This window comes from Hemiscyllium ocellatum, chromosome 1 (genome assembly GCF_020745735.1).
Source record: "Hemiscyllium ocellatum isolate sHemOce1 chromosome 1, sHemOce1.pat.X.cur, whole genome shotgun sequence".
Classification (NCBI taxonomy): Eukaryota; Metazoa; Chordata; class Chondrichthyes; order Orectolobiformes; family Hemiscylliidae; genus Hemiscyllium; species Hemiscyllium ocellatum.
Window position 1 is genome coordinate 97,267,935 of NC_083401.1, and position 24,081 is coordinate 97,292,015.

The 24,081-nt window shown below is 40.1% G+C and overlaps 1 protein-coding gene across 1 annotated transcript in view; it reads right to left on the minus strand.

The window, feature by feature from the left end:
• The window catches only part of dcun1d4 (DCN1, defective in cullin neddylation 1, domain containing 4 (S. cerevisiae)), a 69,964-nt gene extending 46,200 nt beyond the window's left edge, over window positions 1-23,764 (minus strand). Inside the window, exons 1-3 of the mRNA XM_060830858.1 lie at window positions 23,680-23,764; window positions 13,293-13,363; window positions 704-743 (exon numbers count right to left, since the gene is read on the minus strand). Coding sequence (XP_060686841.1) covers window positions 704-743; window positions 13,293-13,363; window positions 23,680-23,698 — 130 coding nt within the window. The 5' untranslated portion in view covers window positions 23,699-23,764. The remainder of the gene's footprint in view (window positions 1-703; window positions 744-13,292; window positions 13,364-23,679) is intronic.
• Between the last annotated feature and the right edge of the window lie 317 nt (window positions 23,765-24,081).

Consider the following 24,081-nt stretch of genomic DNA (forward strand, 5'->3'; position numbering starts at 1 on the left):
CACTTACAATAGCCCTCAGACATTTTAAATCAACATGATCAGACACATTATGTCATCATGTCTGGGGCAAATGGCACTTGAACATTGACCTTCCAACCGAGGAGGTAGGGACACAGCATCATAAGAGAACCCTTCATTCTGTATCCTGTAACAATCTTGATGATCTCTTACCAAGTTTTAAATATAACCAATGTTATTTTTTAATATCCTCAATTTATTAATATTTATCCAGTATCACTATTTCTTTTCTCACTATGGCTTCAGAAACATTGCACCCTTTTGAACATATTGTCTTTCGTAGTAAGCAAAGTACTTCTGCCATATCTTACACCCTCGAGGCAATTCTTGTTTTGGTTAGTCAAACCTTGCCTCCTTTTTGTTTCTTTATTCTTTCATAAAAAAGGCCACTGGTACATTATTTCCCAAGCTATATGTTATCTTTCAGCATTCTAAAGATACATTACAAAATGTAAAGTATTTCAATCAATTGAAAAGGTCCTGCATTCAACTGGACAAATATTTGCACACCCATACTGAGTATACTGCATTAAAAACAAAAAGCTAATCAACTCCAGTAGTTGATCCATTCAAAGTCAACATCACATCAGTTGGTAAAACTGCATTTTCACTGCCGATCCCACTAGCACAGGAGAGGTTGGGGGGGGGGGGGGGGGGAGGAATAACGAAAGAGAAAATCACAAACCTGATTGCTGATCGTCTTGGCCAACGTCTTCTGTCAAATTCTGTAATATAAAAGGGGAAGAGAAAAGGAAGAAAGGAAAAAAACTGTGCAAATCATCAAGTTTCTAGCACCGCACTTTGTAATACAATTCACCATATAACACTCATTACAACACAGTTAATCTTCACTTTTAAAGTGGAGGTTTTCCAAACATTATCTTGCAGAGCAACCTCTCCCTCCTCTTCACCGTATCTTCAGGAGTGATTTTCAGAGGAAAAGCTGTTTCATACTGGTGGTCACAACAGAGCATTAACTACTGTTGCAGTTAGCATGCAATATTAACTACAATTGCTTTTACAAATGAGGGGTTTACAAAAGTCTAATTGCTGTAATGAATTGCAAGTGGTTGCACACTTGCTAACAACAGATCACAGAATCATAGAACCCCAACAATGTGAAAGCAGGCCATTCAGCTCATCGGGTCCACAGTGACCCTCCAAACAGCATCCTATCCAGATGCACCACCCTATACCATCCCTGTAACCTGCATTGCCCATAGCTAACCCACCTAACCTGGACATCCCTGGACACTATGGGCAATTGAGTGGCCAATCCAACTAACCTGAACTATGGGTGGAAACTGGAGCATCCTGAGGATGACTGTGCAAAGTCCAGCACAGTAACCAGAGGGCAAAGTGAACGATGCCCCTGGCGTTGTGAGGCAGCAGTGCTAACCACTGTAATACTGTGCCGCCTGATGATTGGGAACAATTTTTGTTGCTCACCTGATAAAGTTACACAAATAAATTGCATTTACATCAAAATACTGTGTTGATTAAATATGTTCGTACTGTATTTTAATTGGTAAATAAATATCTTGGCTGCTTTACCTAGTGTTAAAAACATGCTGTGCAACATGCAGATACAAAATGTTATTTCTAATGCTGATTACTGCAAGTAATCATAACTCATCAGGATCGTGAAACTATTAGTGGCACAGTCTGCAAAAAGATCCCAAATTGTGTTGTTTTATTCCATTTTCAAAAACAACTTAGTTTTCTGCAAAATATTTTACTCAACTGTTTAAAGTATGTTCTAGAGCAGTTAAAACAGCTGCAATCCAATTACAGCCTATTTGACAAACTGATAGTTTTCAAAGAAAATTGTGATATGAAAATGTGGAGGGAATGTTGTGAAGCTTTTCAATGCCCGGTTTATGAAGCAATGCATTCAATTTGTCGTAGAAAAATTGTTTTCTACATACAAAACCAAATTTTATAGATTTATTATGCAGGTACCACGTAGCCTAAGCTTCAGCCAGCAATGAGCCACACTTTAATACAGACTGATCAGTGCCATAGAATTGGATTGCAACTTTAGCCAATGTTTTTGGAAAACACTTCATGCCCTAAGTTTTTCTTCTGAATTCTTCCAAGATATGCTATAATGTGCAGCTCTTAATATCAAAGGCCAACATGATGCATTTATCATTAATAGTTTATTGTAAAAACATAAGCAACTTCATGGCTCATTGAAAAAACTCAAGTCAGAAAACTGCATTGTCAGAGCTCCAGTCTTTCCATAAGAAATTAAACCAAGGCTCCATAAACCCTCAGAGAGATGCATAAGAATCACCACACCACTTAAACAGAAGCACAAAGAGCTCTTCCCAGCAGCCAGGCCAATATTTCTCAACCAACATTGTTTTATAAAACGGATTGCTTCTAGTTAGTATCCTATCACTATTTTGGAAGATAGCTATGCACAGATTGACAGTCACATTATTCTACGTTACAACAATGAATAAATAAATTACAAAAGCACTTCATTAGCTGTGGTCCTCCGGTTACGCAAGGTGCTGTACAATTAAAGTTTTTGTACTCAAAAAAAAAGTCAAGTGCTACATTAACAGTAAATCTGAAAAATAATTACAAGATATTCAGGTTAATTTCAGTTTCAAGGACAGATCCCATCAAAACAAAAGGAAATATAAGGAAGGCAGTGTTGATAATTACAGAAAGAGTAAATATTTTGTGGGAGACACACTTACTCCAGTTGCAAGCTCTTCAACCACCTCAAATCTACTTTTTGACTTTGTAATTGCCAATACGTAATATGAATTGCAAACATATGTCAAAACATTACTTTGAAAGTTGGATTCTTTCAGAACACCCATTTCTACTTACTACCTTCAACAGTTGCTCTAGAAGGCTGGCATGTAGAATTACTCAAGTAATTCATGTGGAACTGGTCAGCAAACAAAAAGGAAAACAATTCCTGCAATTGCACTTCTCCATTCTACCTTAATTCAGCCTCTATACAGAATGCCAAATACATAGCTTCACACTTATCCAACATGAGAAGTTAATGCCCTAACCATAATTTGATTTGTCTCATGCTTCAATTTTATATCATTTTGTAGACAATTATGAACTTTTGAATGAAGTTTAATAAAGTGTACATTTGTAGACTATTGTAAATTTGCTACTTCCCCAGTTGTATATAAATTCTGTAATTTTTATGTATTCTTCTACTGTTACATCACAAGATACCACCACCTTTTCTCAAAACATTCTTTCCAGCTGCAATAATTTGTATAGAAAAAAAAAGGTACTTATTCAAGCAGATAGCTACAAAAGTCAAATTGATTTTTTTAAAAAATCAGGGTTGGAGGATTTGAGTTATAAGGTAGAGGCTGAATATTTTCCTTGAAGCATCAGACGTCGAGGGGTGACCTCAGAGGTTTACAAAATAAGAGGCATAAAAATGGGGTGAGTCCAGAACTAGAGAGCATAGGTTTCGGGTGACAGGAAAAAAGATTTAAAAAGGCACCTAACGGGCAACTTTTTCACAAAGGGTGGTGTATGTATGGAATGAACTGCCAAATGAAGTGGTAGAGGCTGCTATAATTAGAATATTTAAAAGGCATATGAATGGGAAGGGTTCAGAGGGAGTATGGACCAAGTGCTGGCAAATGGACTGGATTAATTTGGAATATCTGATTGGCATGGATGAATTGGACCAAACGGTCTGTTTCTGTGCTGTACATCTCCATGACCATCTGGATAAGAACTGTCACAATACTGTTATGAAAGTGTAAGTGTGTACTGTACTCAAAGTTTGGGAGAAGATTTGTAGCTTGGGTGCTCGTTGTTGTGGTTCTGTTCACCAAGCTGGGAATTTGTGTTGCAGACGTTTCGTCCCCCGTCTAGGTGACATCCTCAGTGCTTGGGAGCCTCCTGTGAAGCGCTTCTGTGATCTTTCCTCCGTCATTTGTAGTGGTTTGAATCTGCCGCTTTCGGTTGTCAGTTGCAGTGGTCGGTATATTGGGTCCAGGTCGATGTGCTTATTGATTGAATCTGTGGATGAGTGCCATGCCTCTAGGAATTCCCTGGCTGTTCTCTGTTTGGCTTGTCCTATCATAGTCGTGTTGCCCCAATCGAATTCATGTTGCTTGTCATCTGCGTGTGTGGCTACTAAGGATAGCTGGTCGTATCATTTCATGGCTAGTTGGTGTTCATGGATGCGGATCGTTAGCATCCTGTTTGTCCTATGTAGTGTTTTGTGCAGTCCTTGCATGGGATTTTGTACACTACATTGGTTTTGCTCATGCTGGGTATCGGGTCCTTCGTTCTGATGAGTTGTTGTCTGAGAGTGGCTGTTGGTTTGTGTGCTGTTATGAGTCCTAGTGGTCGCAGTAGTCTGGCTATTCCTAGATGGTACAGAGAACACCTAACGGAGAATTTACCACAAAGGTATACAGGAAAGCCACACACACAGACCAAGCTTTGAACGATGAAAGCAACCACCCCAACACACACAAAAGAAGTTGCATCAAGACACTGTTCAAAAGGGCCACAACACACTGCAGTACACCAGAACTGCAAAAAGAGGAAGAAGAACACCTATACAATGTATTCGCCAAAAACGGATACCCGCGCAATTTCATCAACAGATGCCTAAAGGGAAAGACAACGGAACGAGGACATGCTGCAACTCAAAGGACTAGCCACACTACCATACATCAAGAGCATTTCCGAACTGACAGCCAGACTACTGCGACCACTAGGACTCATAACAGCACACAAACCAACAGCCATTCTCAGACAACAACTCACCAGAAAAAAGGACCTGATACCCAGCATGAACAAAACCAATGTAGTGTACAACATCCCATGCAAGGACTGCACAAAACACTACATAGGACAAACAGGAAGACCACTAACGATCCGCATCCACGAACACCAACGAGCCACGAAACGACACAACCAGCTATCCTTAGTAGCCACACACGCAGATGACAAGCAACATGAATTCGATTGGGACAACACTACTTTATAGGACAAGCCAAACAGAGAACACCCAGGGAATTCCTAGAGGCATGGCACTCATCCACAGATTCGATCAATAAGCACATCGACCTGGACCCAATATACTGACCACTGCAACTGACAGCTGGAACTGACAACCGGAAGCGGCAGGTTCAAACCACTACAAATGGCGGAGGAAAGATCACAGAAGCGCTTCACAGGGGGCTCCCAAGCACTGAGGATGTCACCTAGACAGGGTACGAAATGTCTGTGTACTGTACTTTTAAGGGAGAATGGAAACTGGCATGACCTAAAGTGTGCTGAAAAAATTAAAAATGTAACATTTGGCTGTGAAACAAATAGCTAGAGCTGTGCTGCTACAATACACAACAAATTCAAATTTGGCCAGTAAATGTAAGTTATGCCCCAAGATACCAAAATCCAATCTAATGTTAAATTGAATGTTTCAAAGACATCAAACCAATGAGACAGTCCGATGTTTCGGGATTTATAAAAATCAGACATTTTGAACAGTTAGCCAGAGAGGCAAAGAGCACCAACAAACAAATGGCCTGCAGAACTGCTCTCTGAAAGGTACCTTTTCATATGAAAGTTGCGAAGCAGAAGACCGAAGAGACCCAGGAAAGTACAGATGAAGCTATCAAGGGAACAGCGACAACTGGCTGGTTTTGAAAATTTGATTTTGTTTGTAAACTTTAACTGGGAGGGGGTGGGGGGGGAAAGAAAGAGTTATTGGTTCAGTATATTATTATAGTGTTGGAGGTAGATAAGTCAAAGGAGGATTACAGTGTAGATAGCTGGTGTTTAAATGTTCTTGTGTTTCTTAAAGAACAACTATTAAAACATTTTTCTTAAAATAGAAGGATTTTTGTAGTCTTTGGTCACTCATGCTTTAACAGATTACGAAGTGACGGGAGCTTTTCTGTGGGTCTGGTTCAAATCAGCAGAAGGGTTTACCCAGTGACGTAACATCAAACATGAAATCTTGAAAGCGTGGCCTCTCAAGAAATAGCAATAGGTCAGCAAGTAAAATAACCAACCAGTAGTCAAAGACTATGGTCGGTAAGATTAGAAGAATAGATAAGAGAAGTCTACTGAACACAGCAGGACTGGTGATCTGATGAGTATTTGTTTTAATGTGGAGGAGTATGACACTAAGTTAGATGAACTTAGAGCTTGAATTGATACATGTAACTATAATGTTGTAGTTACTACAGAGTCTTGGTTGAGGCACAAGACCAGCAGCTTAACATCCCAGGATTTAGATGTTTCAGGCAAGGTAGAGCAGAAATTAAGAGGCGAGGGAGTTACTTTTCAGATAAAAAGAGAATTTTGCAGCTATACGGAGGGAGGACACCTTGGAAGGCTCATCGTGGGCTGGTGGGGCAAGTGGCAAAAAGGAGGCTGTTATGGGTACAAGAATAGAAAGAGTGCAATGCTTTGATGGGCTTGTACTACAGGTCTCCCAACAGGCAGGGAGATAGAGGAACAGATATGTTGACAGATTATGATAAAATGTACAAAAAAAAGGATTGTTGTGGTGAGCGATGTACCTTCTCTATACTGACTGGAACTTGCTTAGTGCAGGGGCTTGGACAGGGTCGGGGGAAATTTGTTATCTATCTCCATGATGGTTTTTTGAAACAATGTGTAAATACTCCAGCTAAGGGTGGGCTATACGGGACCTATTGGAGAATGACCCTGGCCAAGTGATTGATGTTTCAGTGGCAAAGCATTTCAGGAACATTGACCATAATTTGTAAGTTTAAGTTACTTCTGGATAAGGACAAGAATAATCCTCAGGTGAAAATATCAAATTGTAGGCAGGTTAACAAACAATATTAGGCTGATACTGGGGAACACTGATTGGTGACAGCTGTTTGAGGGTAAATCCACATCTATCATGTGGGAATCTTTTAAAGTCAGTTGATTAGACTAGCACGTTCCTGTGAAAATGAAAGACAAGAATAGCAAGATTGGATGACAAGAAATTGAGAGCTTTGTCAAAAAGAAAAAAGGAGGCAAATAGAAGGCTAAGGATATTGAAGACAGGCAGAGCCTCAGACAAGACAAAGAAAGAAGGAAACAGGTCAAACAAGGAGTTAGGACTAAAAGGCACCATGGAATGTCTATGGCAAACAGGATTAAAGGAAAATTCCATAGCGGTTTAGACATAAAAAAGGAGCAAGAGCATAGCTGGGAAGGTTAGGTCCACTCAAGGACAAGGGAAGGAACGTATATGTGGAAGTGGGTGAGGTCCATAACGAGTACTTTGCATCAGTATTCAAAGGAGAGAGACATGGTAGATGGTGAATTATGTGAGGGGTGGTATGGTGGCTCAGTGGTTAGCACTGCTGCCTCAGGGCCAGGGACCCGGGTTCAATTCCAGCCTAGGACGACTATCTCTGTGGAGTTTGCATATTCTCCCTGTGCCTGCGTGGGTTTTCTCCCACAGTCCAAAGATGTGCAGATTAAGTGAATTGGCCATGCTAAACTGCCCATAGTGTTAAGCGCATTAGTCAGGGGTAAATACAGGATGGGAGAATGGGTGGGTTACTTTTCGGAGGACCCGTGTGGACTTGTTTGGCCAAAGGGCCCACTTCCATATTCTGGGGCATGTCAACATAAAAAAAAATTTGAGGCGTATGTAAAGCTTTAATGTAGACAAGTCCACAGGATCTCACTAGATTTATCCCAGAGTGCTGAGTAAATTGCTGGGGACTTGAAGGAAATCTCTGTGTCCACTTTAGCCATAGGGAGGATTCCAGAAAGACTGGATAATCTTCAGGTCAACAGGGATAATCTGAGAAATCACAGGCCAGTGAGCCATACATCAGTGGTAGGGAAATTATTGGAGAAAATTTTGGGGGATCAGACTCACTCACAGTTGGAAAAACATGGACTCATTAGTGACAGGCAGCATGGCTGTGTGTGAAGAAGGTTGTTATCTCTCAAACTTGATTGAGGTTTTTTGAGGAAACGACAAAGATGATTGAGGAGAAAAGAGCAGTGAATGTTATCTATGTGGACTTCAGCAAGGCCTTGATAAGGTTCCGTATGGCAAGCTGATACAAAAAGGTGAAGTCACATGGGATCTGCTGCAGGCTGAATTGATGGATGTGGAAATGGCTTAGGCACAGAAAACAGTAGTGATTGAAAGGTGTTTTTCCAATTGGAAACCTGTTATGGTATTCTGCAGCGATCAATGCTTGGACCATACATATATTTTCCTATTCTCCTCCAAATCATAATGAATGATTTGGAGGAGAACATAGGCAGCCTGATTCATAAGTTTATAGATGACACAAAGATTTGGGGGTGAGGGGGGTGCTGCAAAGTGAAAAATGAAGATAGCAGGATATAGATAGGCTGGAGAAATGACAGATAGAGTTTGATCCAGACAAATGCAAGTTGATGCATTTTGGGAGCTGCAATGCAGGAGAAAAAGAAAACAGTAAATGGCAGAACCCTTAGAAGCATTAACATCCATAGGGATCTAAGCATACAAGTCCACGGTTACCTGAATATAACAACATTTGGATAAGATGGTCTTAAGGCAGATGACATTCTTGTCTTTGTCAGTCAGTGCAGAGAAGAAGAATTGGCAAGTCATATTGCAACTGTATGGAACTTTAGTTAGGTCACATTTGGAATACTGTGTACAGTTACAGTCGCCACACTACCAGAAAAACGGAGGCTTTGGAGAAGGTACAGGAACAGTTAACCGGGAAATAGCTTGGCTTGTAGGGGATAAGCTATGAAGAGAGATTGGACCATCTTGGCCTATTTTCACTTGAACATCGAAGGATGAGAGGTGATCTGATAGAAGTTTACAAAATTATGAGGCACATGGATAATTGGGAGTCTTTCTCACCCAGGATAGAAATGTTAATTACTCAGCGGTATAGGTTTAAAGGTAAAAGGGGGCAAGTTTAAAAAAGGAGATGCGAGACCAGTTTTTTTTTAAGAACAGACAGTGCTAAGTGCCTGGAATGCGCTGCTGGAGTAGAGGAGAAGGATAAAATTGCAACGTTTAAGAGGCATCTTAAATAGATATATGAACAGGCAGGGAATAGAGGAATACAACAGCACAGAGGCAAAAGGTTTTTGTTCAGAAAGGCATCAGTTGTCAGCATAGTCTGGTTGGGCTCAAGGACTGGTTGCTGTGCTAAACTGAGTTTTGTTTTATATAGTGATAGTGAAGCCAATCTTTTCTTAGACAAACATTTAGTGAAATACTGCAATAATACAGCTCTAATTTGAGCATTTAGCATTGGTAATGTAGTACTGGGTCGTAACATATGGCTTCAAGTCTCAGTTGCCCCAGAGAGACATATTATAACATGTTTGAACAGGTTGACCTAAATTTATACATTGCAACTTCAACCACCAACTCTGTTTTACTAAGCTTACGATCTGTTTAAGTGAAATCCCAATCAATGCCTTGTATCTGCTTATAATAAAATACAACATATCTCGTGTGGCTCACTAGAGCCCTCCTGGGAAGGAATCTGCTATTTGCTGTTTGTGAGGAATCAAACTTCAGTCATGTGGTCCTCTTTTTTGCTCAAGAAGCCACTTAGCTATATCAAAATCACTACAGAAAAGCTGAAAATATTTGCACCGATTTCAGTCAAAATTAGAGCAGAAAATCCATCATTTCCCAAAATTCCCATCATGGATATCAACTTTCAGCCAATTTAAATCACTAGATACCACAAAGCCCATGAATCTGCACACTATCCAGGCTATAGAATTGGAGGCTCCAGAACTGGCCTGAATCACTATCATTTATTTTAACCCAAAAGTGTGGAAAATTATTCAAGCAGGTATAAGCAGCATTCAAAAAGCAGAGAAATAGATCTGACCAGTTCCTAACCTAGTTTAATCTTAATTGTTATCAAAGTAATGGAGGGAGTAATTGAGTGTGTTATCAAGCAACACTCACTCCCCAAGAACCTGGTCATCAATGCACAATTTCAGGTGTTAAGTACATTCACCTACAGATCTCATTATAGCCCTCCCCAAATACAAACAAAGGAACTGAATTCCAAAGGCAAGGTGAGACTGAACGTCCTCAAAGTCATGACACTATTTGACCAAATGTGGTATCAAAGGAGTCAGAGAAAAGCTGAAAATCAGTAGGAGTCAGGGGGGAAATTTTTACACGGAAAAATGGCTATGGTTATTGGAAACTGACCGTTCTTGGACCAAGAACACAGTACCAGGAGTTCCTCAAGGCAGTGTCCTGGGTCTAATCAGCTCCTGCTGCTGTCAATGACGTCCCTCCCCCATAAAGGTTAGAAGTGGGGATGGTCACCAATGATGTGAAAAGCAAGTTTTTTTTAAAAAGTGGGAGGAGTCTGGAACATGCTGCCTAGGGTGGTTGAACAATGTTCAAAATCATTCACGACACCTCAGATACTGAAACAGCCTGTGCCCACATGCAGCAAGAATTGAACAATATCCAGACATGCAACACCAGACATTGATCACTTCCAAAGAAGAAGAAGAATCTAACCAGTGCCCCTTGACTTTTAATGATTTTATCATTGCTGAATCCCCCACTAACATCTTGGGATTGCCATCAACCAGAATCAGAACTGGACCATATAAATACTGTGGCTACAACAGAAGATCAGAGGCAAGAAACTGCGCTGATTAACTCACCATCTGTCTTCTCAATGCCTTACTACTATATAGAACTGTACAGCACAGGAACAGACCCTCTGGCCCATATTGTTGTCGAACATTACATCAAATTAAACTAATCACTTCTGCGTGCCCTTAGTCCATATCCTTCCTTGCATATTCATGTGCTTACCTAAAAAGTCCCTTAAATGTCCCTATCTACCTCATCACCATCTGTAGCAGCAGTATTTCAGACGGCGTAAAAACCTCCTTCACATCTCCATTGAGCTTTCCCTCGCTCACCTTAAATGCATTCCCCCTAGCATTAGATATTTCAACTCTGAGATAAAAAGGTGTGACTATCTATGCTTCTCATCATTTTATAGATTTCTATCTAGTCTCCCCTCAGCCTCTGCCATTACAGAGAAAACAACCTGAGTTTTTCAAGCCTCTTCTTCTAGCTCAGACTCTAATCCAGGCAGCATACTGATAAACCTCTTCTACACCTTCTCCAAAGCCTCCACATCCTTCCTGTAATGGGGTGAGCAGAATTGAATGCAACACTCCAAGCGTGGCCTATCCAAAGTCTTATAAAGCTGCAACATGACACCCTGGCCCTTGTACTCAATTCCCCAACCAGTGAAGGCAAGTATGCCATACACCTTCTTTAGCACCCTATCTACTTGAGCGGTCACAGGGAGCTTTGGACTTGAATCCCAAGATCCCTCTGCACATCAATGCTGTTCAGGATCCTGCCATTAACTGTAAACTTTTCCTGAACATTTGAACTCCCAAAGTGCCTCATCTCACTTACCTGGATTAAACTCCACCTGCCATTTCTCTGCCCGTCTCTGCAATTGATCTATATCCCTCTGTATCCTTTAACAACCTTCTACACTATCTGCAACTCCGATGTTAATACTGTCTGCACACATGTAACCCACATTTTCATTACAAAACAGCCAAGGTCCCAACATGGATCCCTGCAGAACATCACTAGTCATGGACCTCGAGTCTGGAAACACCTTTCCACCATTACTCTCTGCCTTCTACGCAAAAGCCAATTCTGAATCCATGCACCCAGGTAACCGTGGATCGCATGCATCTTAATCTTCTGGATAAGTTTACTACGAGGGACCTTGTTGTAAACCTTACTAAAATCCAGGTAGACAATATCCACTGCTCTACCCTCATTGATCACTTTCACCTCCTTGAAAAAAGTTAATCAAGACAGTAAGACATGTCTTGCCTCACATAAAGCCATGCCGACTGTCTCAAATTAGGCCATTCTTTTCTAAATGCATGTAACTCCCATCCCTAAGAATTCTCTCTAACAGCTTCCCAACCATCAACAAGAGACTCACAGGTCTATAGTTTTCTGGATTACAGACTATACTGCTACTATGAGTGCTTATTCATTGCAAATTAGCTGTAATGAGATTGAAGAATTTAGACAGTTATTTGTAGAATGCGAACTTTCCTTATCTGTATTGGCTATAATGCAACTCTGGCCCATTTGTTTAAATGGCACGGCTATTGCACAATTTTATGATGAGCGGTCACATGAAAACAGAACTGCCACGTATCAGAACCGACTGTATCCCCACTTCCCTTCTTGAACGGAAGGATGCTAGTTACTTGCCAGTCTCTGGGACCTCTCCGGTGGCTAGTGAGGATACTCCTATCTTGGTCAAGGCCCCAGAAATCTCCTCTCTTGGCTCTCTCAATAACCTGAGGTAGATACCAGCATAACACTCAAGAGAGCCAACATTACTACTTTCTTGATCTGAAAAGACCCGAACATATTAGCATATTCCACACGCATATACTGATGTCCAGTACTCATTTTAGGATCTCGCCCAAATCCTCTGCCTTCATTCACAAGTTCCCTCCTTAATCCTACCTTCTCCCTCGTGATCCTCTTGTTTTTAACGTATGCTTGGGATTCTCTTTCACCTATTTGCTGAGGTCATTTCACAGCCCCTTCTTGCTTTCCTAATTTCCTGCCAGAGTTCTTTTCTGCTTTATATTCCTCATGGACCCTGTCCAATTTTACCTTCCTAAAGCTTACATAATGTTTCTTTTGCCTTTTGACTAAATACACAACCTCCCTGACTCCCCAAAAGCCCCTTTATCTTGTCATCCTTGTCGTTCTTCCTCACGCAACAGGAGGTCCTTGATGCCTTCATTAAAGTGTCCACCAAGTCCCAAGATAGCTCTTGCTTATCACAGGCTACAGAACAATATCTATAGCTTACATAGTTTCTACTTATTACACTTGCCCAACCATAACATTTTTCCACATTAAAAGTCATCTGTCATCTATCAGCCAGGCTTGCCAGTCCATCTATGTTCTGCTGTATTTGATTAGTCTGTTTCCCATTTGTGTTTCTGACCCAAGTTTGCTATTCACAGCAAAGTTTTTGATTAAAGTAATGTACTTTTTAAACAACTCAAACCAAACTATTTAGTAGACTAAAACCCAGAAGGATAACTAAAGACTTCAGGGTACAGAAAATTACATGACGACTTGTTTGTTGTCATTTTGTATTTAAGCCATTTCTTTTTAAGTTTGCATTTATGTGGCCAGTGAAAAAATACTTTGCAGCAAATTACTCTGCACTAAGTATTAAGAAAATTGAAGTTACCAGTTTGTTTAAGGTGTGGTAAATCTTGTGAATATTGGCCAGTGTAGACAGGTGAGAAGTTAGCGGAAAATCTAGGAGAAAGTGAAAAAGTTTAAAGTTAACATTGGAAGATAAGAAATAAATAAACATTAGAAGACAAACATGCAAAATTTCCTCCAATTCTTTGTTTTTACAATGTAAAACTTAGTACAGCAAACTGCATTTTAAATTGGCACTTTACGAACTAGCACTCTGGATAAACAGAGAAATGCTGGAGATTTAATGTATTATCACAAACTCTGCAATATCCAAGTAGTCAGGTGAAGTTGAGAGTAAGCAGGTCCTCTGCCATTAAGTTTTGTTCCAGGGAAAACTGCATTATTATTCAAGTGATTTATGTTGTAAATAAATAAAAAGAAATGATGTGCATATCCCCTGCATTACGTTTCTACAATTTGGCATGTTTTATTGATTATGTGGATCTTTTGATCAACCAAAATATTTGACCGATAGCACATTCCTAGTCACATAGGAGCTGCTTAATTAAAAAGTTTGCTGCACTTAAATGCACCCTGGCCATTAACAAATAGGATTGAATACTTAAATCTGTTCATTTGTAATTTACTACTAATCTTATTAATTCAAAGCCAAAGCTCCATAAAGAATCAACTTAACTAGCTTCTATAAAGCAATCTAAAAATGAAAACTATTTTGAATCAAGTGGAGAATAACCCAAATAACTGTCAAACTAATTAAGATTGAGCATGTATTACACAAATTATACAGATCTTTCTCAATGCCTAATAAATTTCAACTCCTAAGTAAACCAGCTAGAATGGTTCGATTCCGTTAAGGAAATTTGCTCACAAATTACCTTTATTCTTGTGAATGCTTAACTTCTGTGAACACAACTAAAAAAGTGGTCTTATGTCCAGCTTTAGCCACCACTTTAATATAAAAACTCCAGTGAATTTTTACAGGATAGGTCCAATAAAAATTAGTGCGATTGTCTTTTAACGAGGCATTCATGCAATTCTAAGATATTTATAATTACAATACTTGAAAATATTTCAGTGCTTCTGCCATTGACTGAAATGCATCAGGAACAGTTGTGCACACACCAGTTGATATTGAGAGTCAGGAACAGTTCAGCACATGTATTGAGGTCGTACAATGACAACTGATGCATACACAACTGTTCCTGACTTCTTTCTTTGAGTGTCAGGAGTTACAATTAGAAAGAAAATGGACTTCATCCCACCTAAACTTAAAGTTTATCTTAGAAGTCGGCACCTCAATTTCATAAATTCTCTTTGACATAATACAAGTTCACAACCTGTTGGAATAAGATGGTGCTATTACTTTAGTTTTTAAAAAACTGACTTCATTGCATACTAAATACCTCCAAAAGGCATTCCCATTCATGCCTCATGAACTTACTTCACCCTACAACATCACCCACCTTAAAAGACCAAGACCTATAATTAGAGAGGCTTGACATACCACCACACTTTACCAGAGACACTCTCTGATGACGTTACCCAGTATGGTGATGAAACATCTGAAAACTTGTAGCTCAACGAGCTAACTTACATACTTACCATCCTACAACAATTGTTCACATTTAAAGTTTGCTACATCAGTTTAAAATGACAATTTAGGAAGTTTCAGCTTTACCCCATATCACTATTTTTGGTGAAGGTTATGAATTCAACACAAAAAGTTGTTTTTCATGTTGCAAAACCAGGCACAAGTCCAAGGCATCACTAAGAATGGCCAAATTTGGAAATAGAAAAAGGAGACGTAAATCAAGTATTTTCCACATATTTTGAAAATAGATTTACAAAGACAGAAAAAGAAAAACCATGGAATTTCAATTTCGAGTTAAAAATAAGAGAAAAGGAAATACAAAAAGGGAATGGATAAGCAGAGATGGAGGAGGAACAAAGCAAACACTCACTAGAGGGTGGAAACCAAAAATGAGTTGTTCTCTTACATGAGAAACAATTTTCATATTCTGTTCAGAGTATGAATGTGCCTTCTAGCATTCAAATCTTGGCTTTTAACAGAGGGTGGTGCTGAACAAAAACTCTAGCTCAAAAAATAAAAATTCAAATCCTTTAGATGCAATTTTAGTAACAGAATTCATGGGCTAACGAACTGCAAAAATGTTTCATTTTCATTAAGATAGTGATTTACTCATGACACTCTAAAACCACTACAGACACAAAGAACTAGAAGAGAGGGCTTAGTATGTGAAATAAGAATCATGAACGGACAAAATAAAACCACAATGAACAGGGTAAGAGCTGGAATGAAGGAAAAAGATCAAAAATCCTTTGGCTACAAGTATTAGGAAACATAGGGCAAGACATCAAACATAAAAAACTTTCCAAATACATGCAAGGAGAGAACAAGAAAACTATAACAGGTTAGAAGTTAACAATACCAGACTATTTTAAAACTTATCAGGTTGACCCAAACACATTTGTCACATTGTTACATTTGTCAAAACGCGCTCTGAAATCAGAGTTTCATCAGAATGACCATACTGTTGGTCACGGGAACTGGTACATGTTAAAATATACAAGGTCCATCTATATTACCTTCCAACATCTGAGCAGTCAGCTGATACAATAATCATTAAGTTGTTACAGAAAACAATCCCTAACAATTAATCTACAGAAACAAAAGTCTCTGGATTTTGTTAGAACTTTCAACTTAATGCACAATTAGAAGTTACACAATCTTCCATTACAAAGCACTAACAAAATAACTTTTTTTATAGGAAGATATGAAGAACAAATATTAACTAGGAAAAAATATCTACCAAATTTCAAAAACCCTTCATTCTATTACACTCTGGATATTTGGAGCAGCTTTGACAGAGAAGGTACAAAAGTTTTAGACATAGATGTTTGTGAACTAAAGGATCATTTAAAAATATTAGTGTACTAAATACAGATTTTAGAAATGTTTAAATAATCCACAAAGAGTGGTGCATTTTTCTGCAATTTCATGATTTAGAAGTAATTACCTTGCAATGGAAACATTGACAACAAGGATGATAAATCATAAACTTCACTGTTGTGCAAAAAACAAATACCTCCCGGTGAATGTCTACTTTCAGTCTTCAGTTAACCACTGCTCAAGCTTTACTAGAGTTCAGAAAATCATTAAGACCCCTTAATCAGTTTATTAAATTATAATTCACTCATTTATCATTATCTCAAATGAACTATAAAAAGAATAGATTTAATATGAAGTATTTTACTCAACTTAAAAAATGATGAACCACATCAAAGAAATCTACTGTTATCTGACACAGCAGTGAATTTGCACAGCTACTGCCTTTACTGTTGGAGTTCAAGTATCTCTGAACATTGGAGTGCATCTAAGAAAGATTAACAAACAGCGAAATTCACAGTTGACTTTACAAGAACCGGTGTGGGAGAGTTCACAGCACAGGAGAAGCTAAATGCATAATTTAAGTGTAACTTTGCTGTAAATCTACAATAGCAAGGGTATTTTTTTGATTGTATGTTTTATAGAGATCTGTCACGATTAAGTTTTAAAAATATAAAAACATACGCACTAAGTTAGCCTGGAGCAGTGCTTTTTTTTAAGAACAGTAAGCTGTGCTACTTGAGTCTGTAGATTGTTAAGGAGCGAAGACGGACTTTAGCAGAATGATGCACTCTTCCTGTCAAATGCAGGAGATTAGGGAGAGTTTCCATGTTAATGATGATTATGTCTACAGGAAGTGTCTTTGTTTGCAAATCCGATCAGATTGCATGGATGGGTTGGAGCAGCAGTTAGAAGCAGTTTGGAATTTACAGGAGCTAGCGGATGTGATGGATGGTAGTTATAGGAAGGGAGAAAAATCACAGATACACAGTCAGGTTACCGCCAGGAAAGGCAAGAGAGGGAGGCAAGCAGTGCAAGGGTCTCTTGTTGCTATCACCATTTCAAACAAGTATGCCTTTTTGGCAAATGGAGGGGAAGATGGACTCTTAGAAAAACTTGCCTGGTCGTGCTACATTCTCCTGGTATTGAAACTGCCTGTAATGTAACGAGATGTAGATTGGGTTCCAAGTGATCAATTGTGGTAGGACGACTCTAATCAGAAGCACCGACATACGTTTTTGCAGCCAACAGCAAGAATTCAGAATGGTGTGTTGCTTCCCTGGCACCAGGATCAAGGATTTCTCAAAGAAGAGAAAAAGACCAGCAGGAGGTCATTGCGCACGTTGGAAGAGAAAAGATCGAGATTCTAAAGGGAGTATATAGAAAGTAGGGCAGGAATTTAAAAATGGAGGTCCTTGACAGTTGTAATATCTGGACTACTCCTGGCGCTAAGAACGAGTGACGGTAGGAATCAGAGGATAGAGCAGATGAATGCTTGGCTGAGGAATTGGTGCAGGGGAGAAGGGTTCACATTTTTGGATCATTGGAACCTCTTCTGGGGTAGAAGTGATGTGTATACGTAGAATGAAATGCATCTGAATCAGAAGGGGACTAATATATTGGCAGGGAGATTTGCTTGAGCTGCTCAGGAGGATGGGGTCCAGGGAGATCATGAGACAAGAGGCAGTCTGAGACTGGTACAGTTGGGAAAAGGAGCAAGTTGAACAGTCAAGGCGAGCAGGAACAAGCAGAGAACAAGGTAAGTTAAACTGCATTTATTTCAATGCAAGAGACCTAACAGGGAAGGCAGATGAACTCAGGGCATGGTGAGGAACATGGGACTAGGATATTATAGCAATTAGAGATGAGGCCCAGGGATAGACAAGCCTAGTAGCTTAATGTTCCAGGATATAAATGCTATAGGAAGGATAAAACAGGTTGCAAGAAAGGAGGGAGAGTGATGTTTTTGACAAGGGATAATTTTATGGCTGTACTTAGGGAGGATATTCCTGGGAATAGGTCCAGAGATGTTCTTTGGGTGGAATGAAAAATGAGAGAGGGATGATTACATTGTTGGGATTGTACCATAGACACCCTAATAGTCAGTAGGAAATTAAGAAACAAATTTGTAGGGGATCTCCATTACCTGTAAGAATAAGAGGGTGATTGTGGTAGGGGATTTTAACTTCTCAAACAAAGACTGGGACTGCCATGGTGTTAAGTGTTTAGATGGAGAGGTATTTGTTAGGTGTAGAAAATTTTCTGATTCAGTACGTGGATGTACCTCCTGCAGAAGGTGCAAAAGTTGACCTACTCTTGGTAAATAAGGCAGAGGAAGTACTGAGCTGTCAGTGGAGGACAACTTTGGGGGCCAGTGACAATAACTCTATTAGTTTTAAATAACTGATGGAAAAGAATAGACCAGATCTGAAATCAGAGGAAAGCTAATTTTTATGGTTTTGGGCAAAAACTTCCAAAAGTTGATTGTGGAGGTTGGGGGGGAAATGGATGCTTGCAGGTAAAAAGATGGCTAGAAAATGGGAAGCCTTCAGAGACAATTATGTTAGGGTGAAAGGCAAGCTAGCAGGTGTAGGACGACCAGAGAAATTGAGGTTTTGGTCAAGAAAAGGAAGGAAGCATGTGTCAGGTTTGGACAGCAGACATTGAGTGAATCCTTAGAAGAGTATAAAGGCAATAGGAGTAGACTTAAGAGGGAAATCAGGAAGGCAAAAAGGGAACATGAGATGGCTTTGGCAAATAGGGTTAAGGAGAATCCATTTATAAACGCATTAAGGACAAAAGGGTAACTAGGGAGAGAATGGGGGGGGGGGGGAAAGAGGAGAAGATACTAAACAAGTATTTTGCATTAGTTTTTATTGTGAAGGAGGACACAGAAGATACAGAACATGGGGAAATAGATGGTGACATCTTGAAAAAAATATCCATACTACAGAGGTAGTGGTGCTGGACAACTTTAAACACAAAGATGGATAAATCACCGGGACTTGATCAGGTGTACGCTGTGGGAAACTAGGGAAGTGATTGCTGGGCCCCTTGCTGAGCTATTTGGATCACTGATAGTCAAAAGGTGAGGTGACAGAAGAGTGGTAAGGAAAAGCCAGGGAACTACAGGCTGGTGAGCCTGACATCGGTGGTGGGCAAGTTAGGGGAATCCGGAGGTATAGGATTTGGAAAAGCAAGGGCTGATTAGGGATAGTCAACATGGCTTTGTGCATCTGAAATCATGTCTCACTAACTTGATTGAGTTTTCTGAAGTACCACCGTACATATTCTAGTAATAGTCAAATTTGACTACTTTTTAAGAAAGGTCAAATTTATGGGGTTGACTATTACATTGATACTAAATTTGAGGGGCTGAAATTCACACCTGTCAAAATTCATTCTGTTTCATTAGCATAAGTCCAAATGTTCTCCAAACAAAATGAAGAAAAACAATGAATTATGGTAATTCTGAAAACCGGAAAACAGCAGACAGGAAGACTGGGAGCAGAGTGGAACAATTGGCAGTCTGGAAAGCTGGAGCAGAACGTTACAACCAGCATACTAACACAAACATTGATCTGTTATCTGTGAAGAACTACGGCCAACCTTTACGAGATAGTGAAATTTCCAGATTATTTGAACAAAAATAGGGGGTTGACTTTTACATGAGACCAATTCTTACTCGAGTATATTTGGTAATAAAAACAATTGATGAGGACAGAGCAGTGGACATGATCTATATGGACTTCAGGAAGGTTTTTGCTTGGGGTCCTCATGGTAGACTGGTTAACAAGGTTAAATCACATGGAATACAGTAAGTTTGCAGATGACAGAGATTGGAAGTGTAGTGGATAGCATCACCTCAGATTACGACGGGATCTTCATCAGATGGGACAATGGGCCGAGTGGTAGATGGAGTTTAATTTAGATAAATGTGAGGCACTGCATTTTGGAAAGGCAAACCAGGGCAGTTATCATACATGTAATGGTTAGGTCCTGGGGAGTGCTGTCGAAATACTGGAGCGCAGAGTCAAAGAACCCTGTTGGCAGCACGGTGGCACAGTGGTTAGCACTGCTGCCTCACAGCGTCTGAGACCCGGGTTCAATTCCCGACTCAGGCGACTGACTGTTACAGGCAGATAGGATAGTGAGGGCAACATTTGGTATTCTTGTCTTTATTGGTCACAGCACTGAGTATAGGGCTTGGGTGGTCACATTGGTTAGAGCACCTTTAGAATATTGTGTGCAACACCCTATTGGAAGGATGTTGTGAAACTTAATAATGGTTTAGAAAAGATTTACAAGGATGTTGCCAGGGTTGGGCGCTTTGAGCTATAGGCAAGAGGCTGAATAGGCTAGGCAATTTTCCCTGGAGCATTGGAGGCTGACGGATGACCTTATAAAAAAGTTTTATAAAATCAAGAGATGCATGGACAGGGTCTTTTCCCTGGCATGGAGGAAGCCCAGAACTAGAGGGCATAGGTTTAGAGTGAGAGGGGAAAGATTTAGAAGGAATCTAAGAGGCAACTTTTCCATGCAGAGGGTGACGCATGTATGGAATTAGCTGCCAGAGGAAATGGAAGAGGTGGGTACAATTACAACATTTAAAAGGCATTTGGATGGGTATACGAACAGGAAGGGTCAAGTGTTGACAAATGGGACTCTTAATTTAGGATCTGTTTGGTATGGATGAGTTGGATCGAACAGTCTGTGTCCATGCTGTTCCATCACGATGACTATTACCATACTCCTCAAAAGGAAACTTTTAACCACTAAGCATATTTGACTTGCCTTTAAACATGACATGCTCATTTAATAGATGTGATAATTAAAACTAAACTACTAAGCATAAATTTATATCAAAAACAACTTTTCAGTGAAGTGCAATTTTTCTCTTTCCTTATAAATCATTTAAGTACATGTATCGACATACAAGAATGCAAATTTAAAACTCACTGTTTGCAAATTAAAAGTAGGAATAATCTCAAAATGCAATTGATTGATGAATGATACCTTAATAGCTCACTTATCTACACTTAGTTCTAAACTCTCAGCCCAGAATATCCTGTACCTCCCAGTTTCACACTCAGCAGTGCAGAGGTCAATACATAAAGAAACCAAAACATCTTCCATATCTCAAATGTTAGATTTTCACACTTAGATGAACTTCTTGAACAGCCTGCAAACAACAGCTGTGAATCATTCAGTGCATTTTCTATTCTAGTTCTAACACTTTGCTTATTACTGAAATATAAAAGCACCCATTTACATTTGGATTTAAACAGAAGTGTGCAAATACAATTTGTATTGAACCACATTATTAAGCTTTCTTTTCTTCATTTTGATCCAAGAGTTTCAAAAACAACTATCACAATAAAATTGGTCTATTATAATTATAAGTGATTTAAAATGCAATTTTGATTTATCTCAATTTAACAGGTCAAATTTCACTTTCAAACGGAGATTGAAATTTAATGTATTGCAAAAGACAGTATAAGTCCAGCACAAACAACAAACTTCCACAGCTGAAAACTGGGACAGAAGTTGATACATCTTCATTCAGAAAGTTCTATGACACCGGGGCACTGAAGAGAAATTAGTAATGGTAATCATATTCCAACCAACATTCAAATCGAAGCTCAGCTTTGATTCATGGAGGTAACGGTGAGTTTGAGCCCAGTACGAGACCTGGCGCCATCAGCAGCGGCCGCATTGGTGAGGTAGATCTGAAGCTAACTCGTGGAGGCACAGTCAAGTTTGGGCTGGTGTGGTATCGCGCACCGTCAGTAGTGCCTGCTGTCCATCTAGACTCAGTGGCAAAATGGTACTGAGTAGAGATGACTTTCATTCCAGTGGTGATTGTGCAGAAGGGACACAGTCCTGGCCACTAGGCCCAAGATGGAACACTTTACATTAGATTCCTTCGTGGGGAAACAGGCCCTTCAGCCCAACAAGTCAACATTGATCCTCCGAAGAGTAACCCACCCACTCCCATTTCCTTCTAACTAATGCACCTAGCACTATAGGCAATTTAGCATGGCCAATTCACCCGACCCGCACATCTTTTGACTGTAGAGACGGGGAAAATGTGTGTGTGAAGTTTGCACAGTGCCAGAGGCTGGAATCGAACTTGGGACCCTGGTGTTATGATGCAGCAGTGCTAACCACTGAGCCACCGTGCCACCCTGAATGAACTTACTTGCCCTAAATCCCTAAAAGGACTGTAAATTGAACACTTTATTTCTTCATTTTTTGCCTTTAAATTCTTTAGTTTTGGTTTATTTTTGTGTTTTAAGATGCTACTAGAGAGAGTGGAAACTGTACAATACTTCACTGTACTTTGTTAGAAAATACACATGACAATAAATCAAAACCATGTCATGACTGTACTAACAGGTGTCATATCTTCAGTTTTTTTTAAATAAACTGAAACCTCATCTATTCTTAGTACAGATAAACATGTAATTTCACTAACAAATAGCAAACCGAAGAATTTGCTTCGAGGTGTGAAAGCTGGTTTAGCCACCTAGATCAAATCCAAGCAGTTTGTGCAACTATAAGCATTTTCAATCAGAATGCGTCCAGCAGACATGATATTCGTCCTCAGCTTTCTATAATTAAAGAAAACTGGATCACATTGTTAACTACATTAGAAATCAACTGACCGGAATACAGAATCATCACCATATCTTGCATGACCACGCCATAGGGTGAATTTGCAAAGATGGACAATGTAACCTAACCCAAAAAAAAAGTAAAATCAATTTAAAGTAAACTAATATGCATAGAAAGAGATGTATTTTGCTAACGGACACTATGGCCAAGGATGAAAACAACCTAAGCAGAAAGTATTGCATTGAGACCAATCTGCCAATCAGAGTGGAGGAGGTGAGCCCTGACTAAACGCTTCCCTTGGTTACACCGCATTAGGCAGTCTGGGGATTGCAGTTCCCTTGTGACGCCACTAGGCATGTCATCGCAGAATGTGTGGTCACAGAACTACAATTCCCACAAAACATCACGAACATTGCGCCCGCCCGTTGACGTACACATCCCTCATTCTTGTTCCCTCCCCAACATCTGAAATGTAAGCAACTCCAGACAGCTTCTCAGCAGAGTTAACAAGGCTTTCCGCACTGGGGGAGGGGGGAGGAGAGAAAGAGAATACTCATCCCCTGCTTTCTCCAGCGACACAACCTCGATAAAATATACCAATCTACTGATCTCCACCTTCAACCAGTGAGCCGATCGATGAGGAGAAAAAGAATGCAATTTGTTAATCAGGACATTACCATGAGAGATACTGCAAGGAAACTGCGTCACCTCTTTTTTTGTGACACACGAATCATCCCCATTAGAGAGAGACAGGTAAAACAAGAATACCCAGCACTAAACGTAAACAAAAATAAACGAACCCTGTAATGCTGACTCTAGAAATAGCAAAGCCATGTATATGCACCATAGGCGATAGCTAGAGCGACGAGTCTTTAATACTTACTGACTGCATCCGCGTGCATTTTCAGGGCGAGGATGGTTTAGAACGCGCCGGACAACCGCTCCCGCTCGTGCCGGTGAAACCAGCCAGTAACAACGGAAGTCCCGCCTTCTCCCCTCCGCGATTGGCTCTCCAGCCCGCCCACCTCGCGTAATTCGCAGGGCCGCGTTCGACTGGCTGATGGAATGTCAATCACAGTGGCCGCACCGGTGGGAGGGGCTGGTGGTTCGGCTCGGCTCCGCCCTTCAGCCTCGGGGAGAACGGTCGCTGTTTGGTGCAGGTTATTTGTCACCCATTCGTTGCGGTGTGCACGTTTAAAGCAAATTGAGAGACATACTCCTAAGATGAGGGATGTTGAATGGTGTCCTGGCGTTATTTATCCCCCGCCCCCCCCACCCCCGGCTA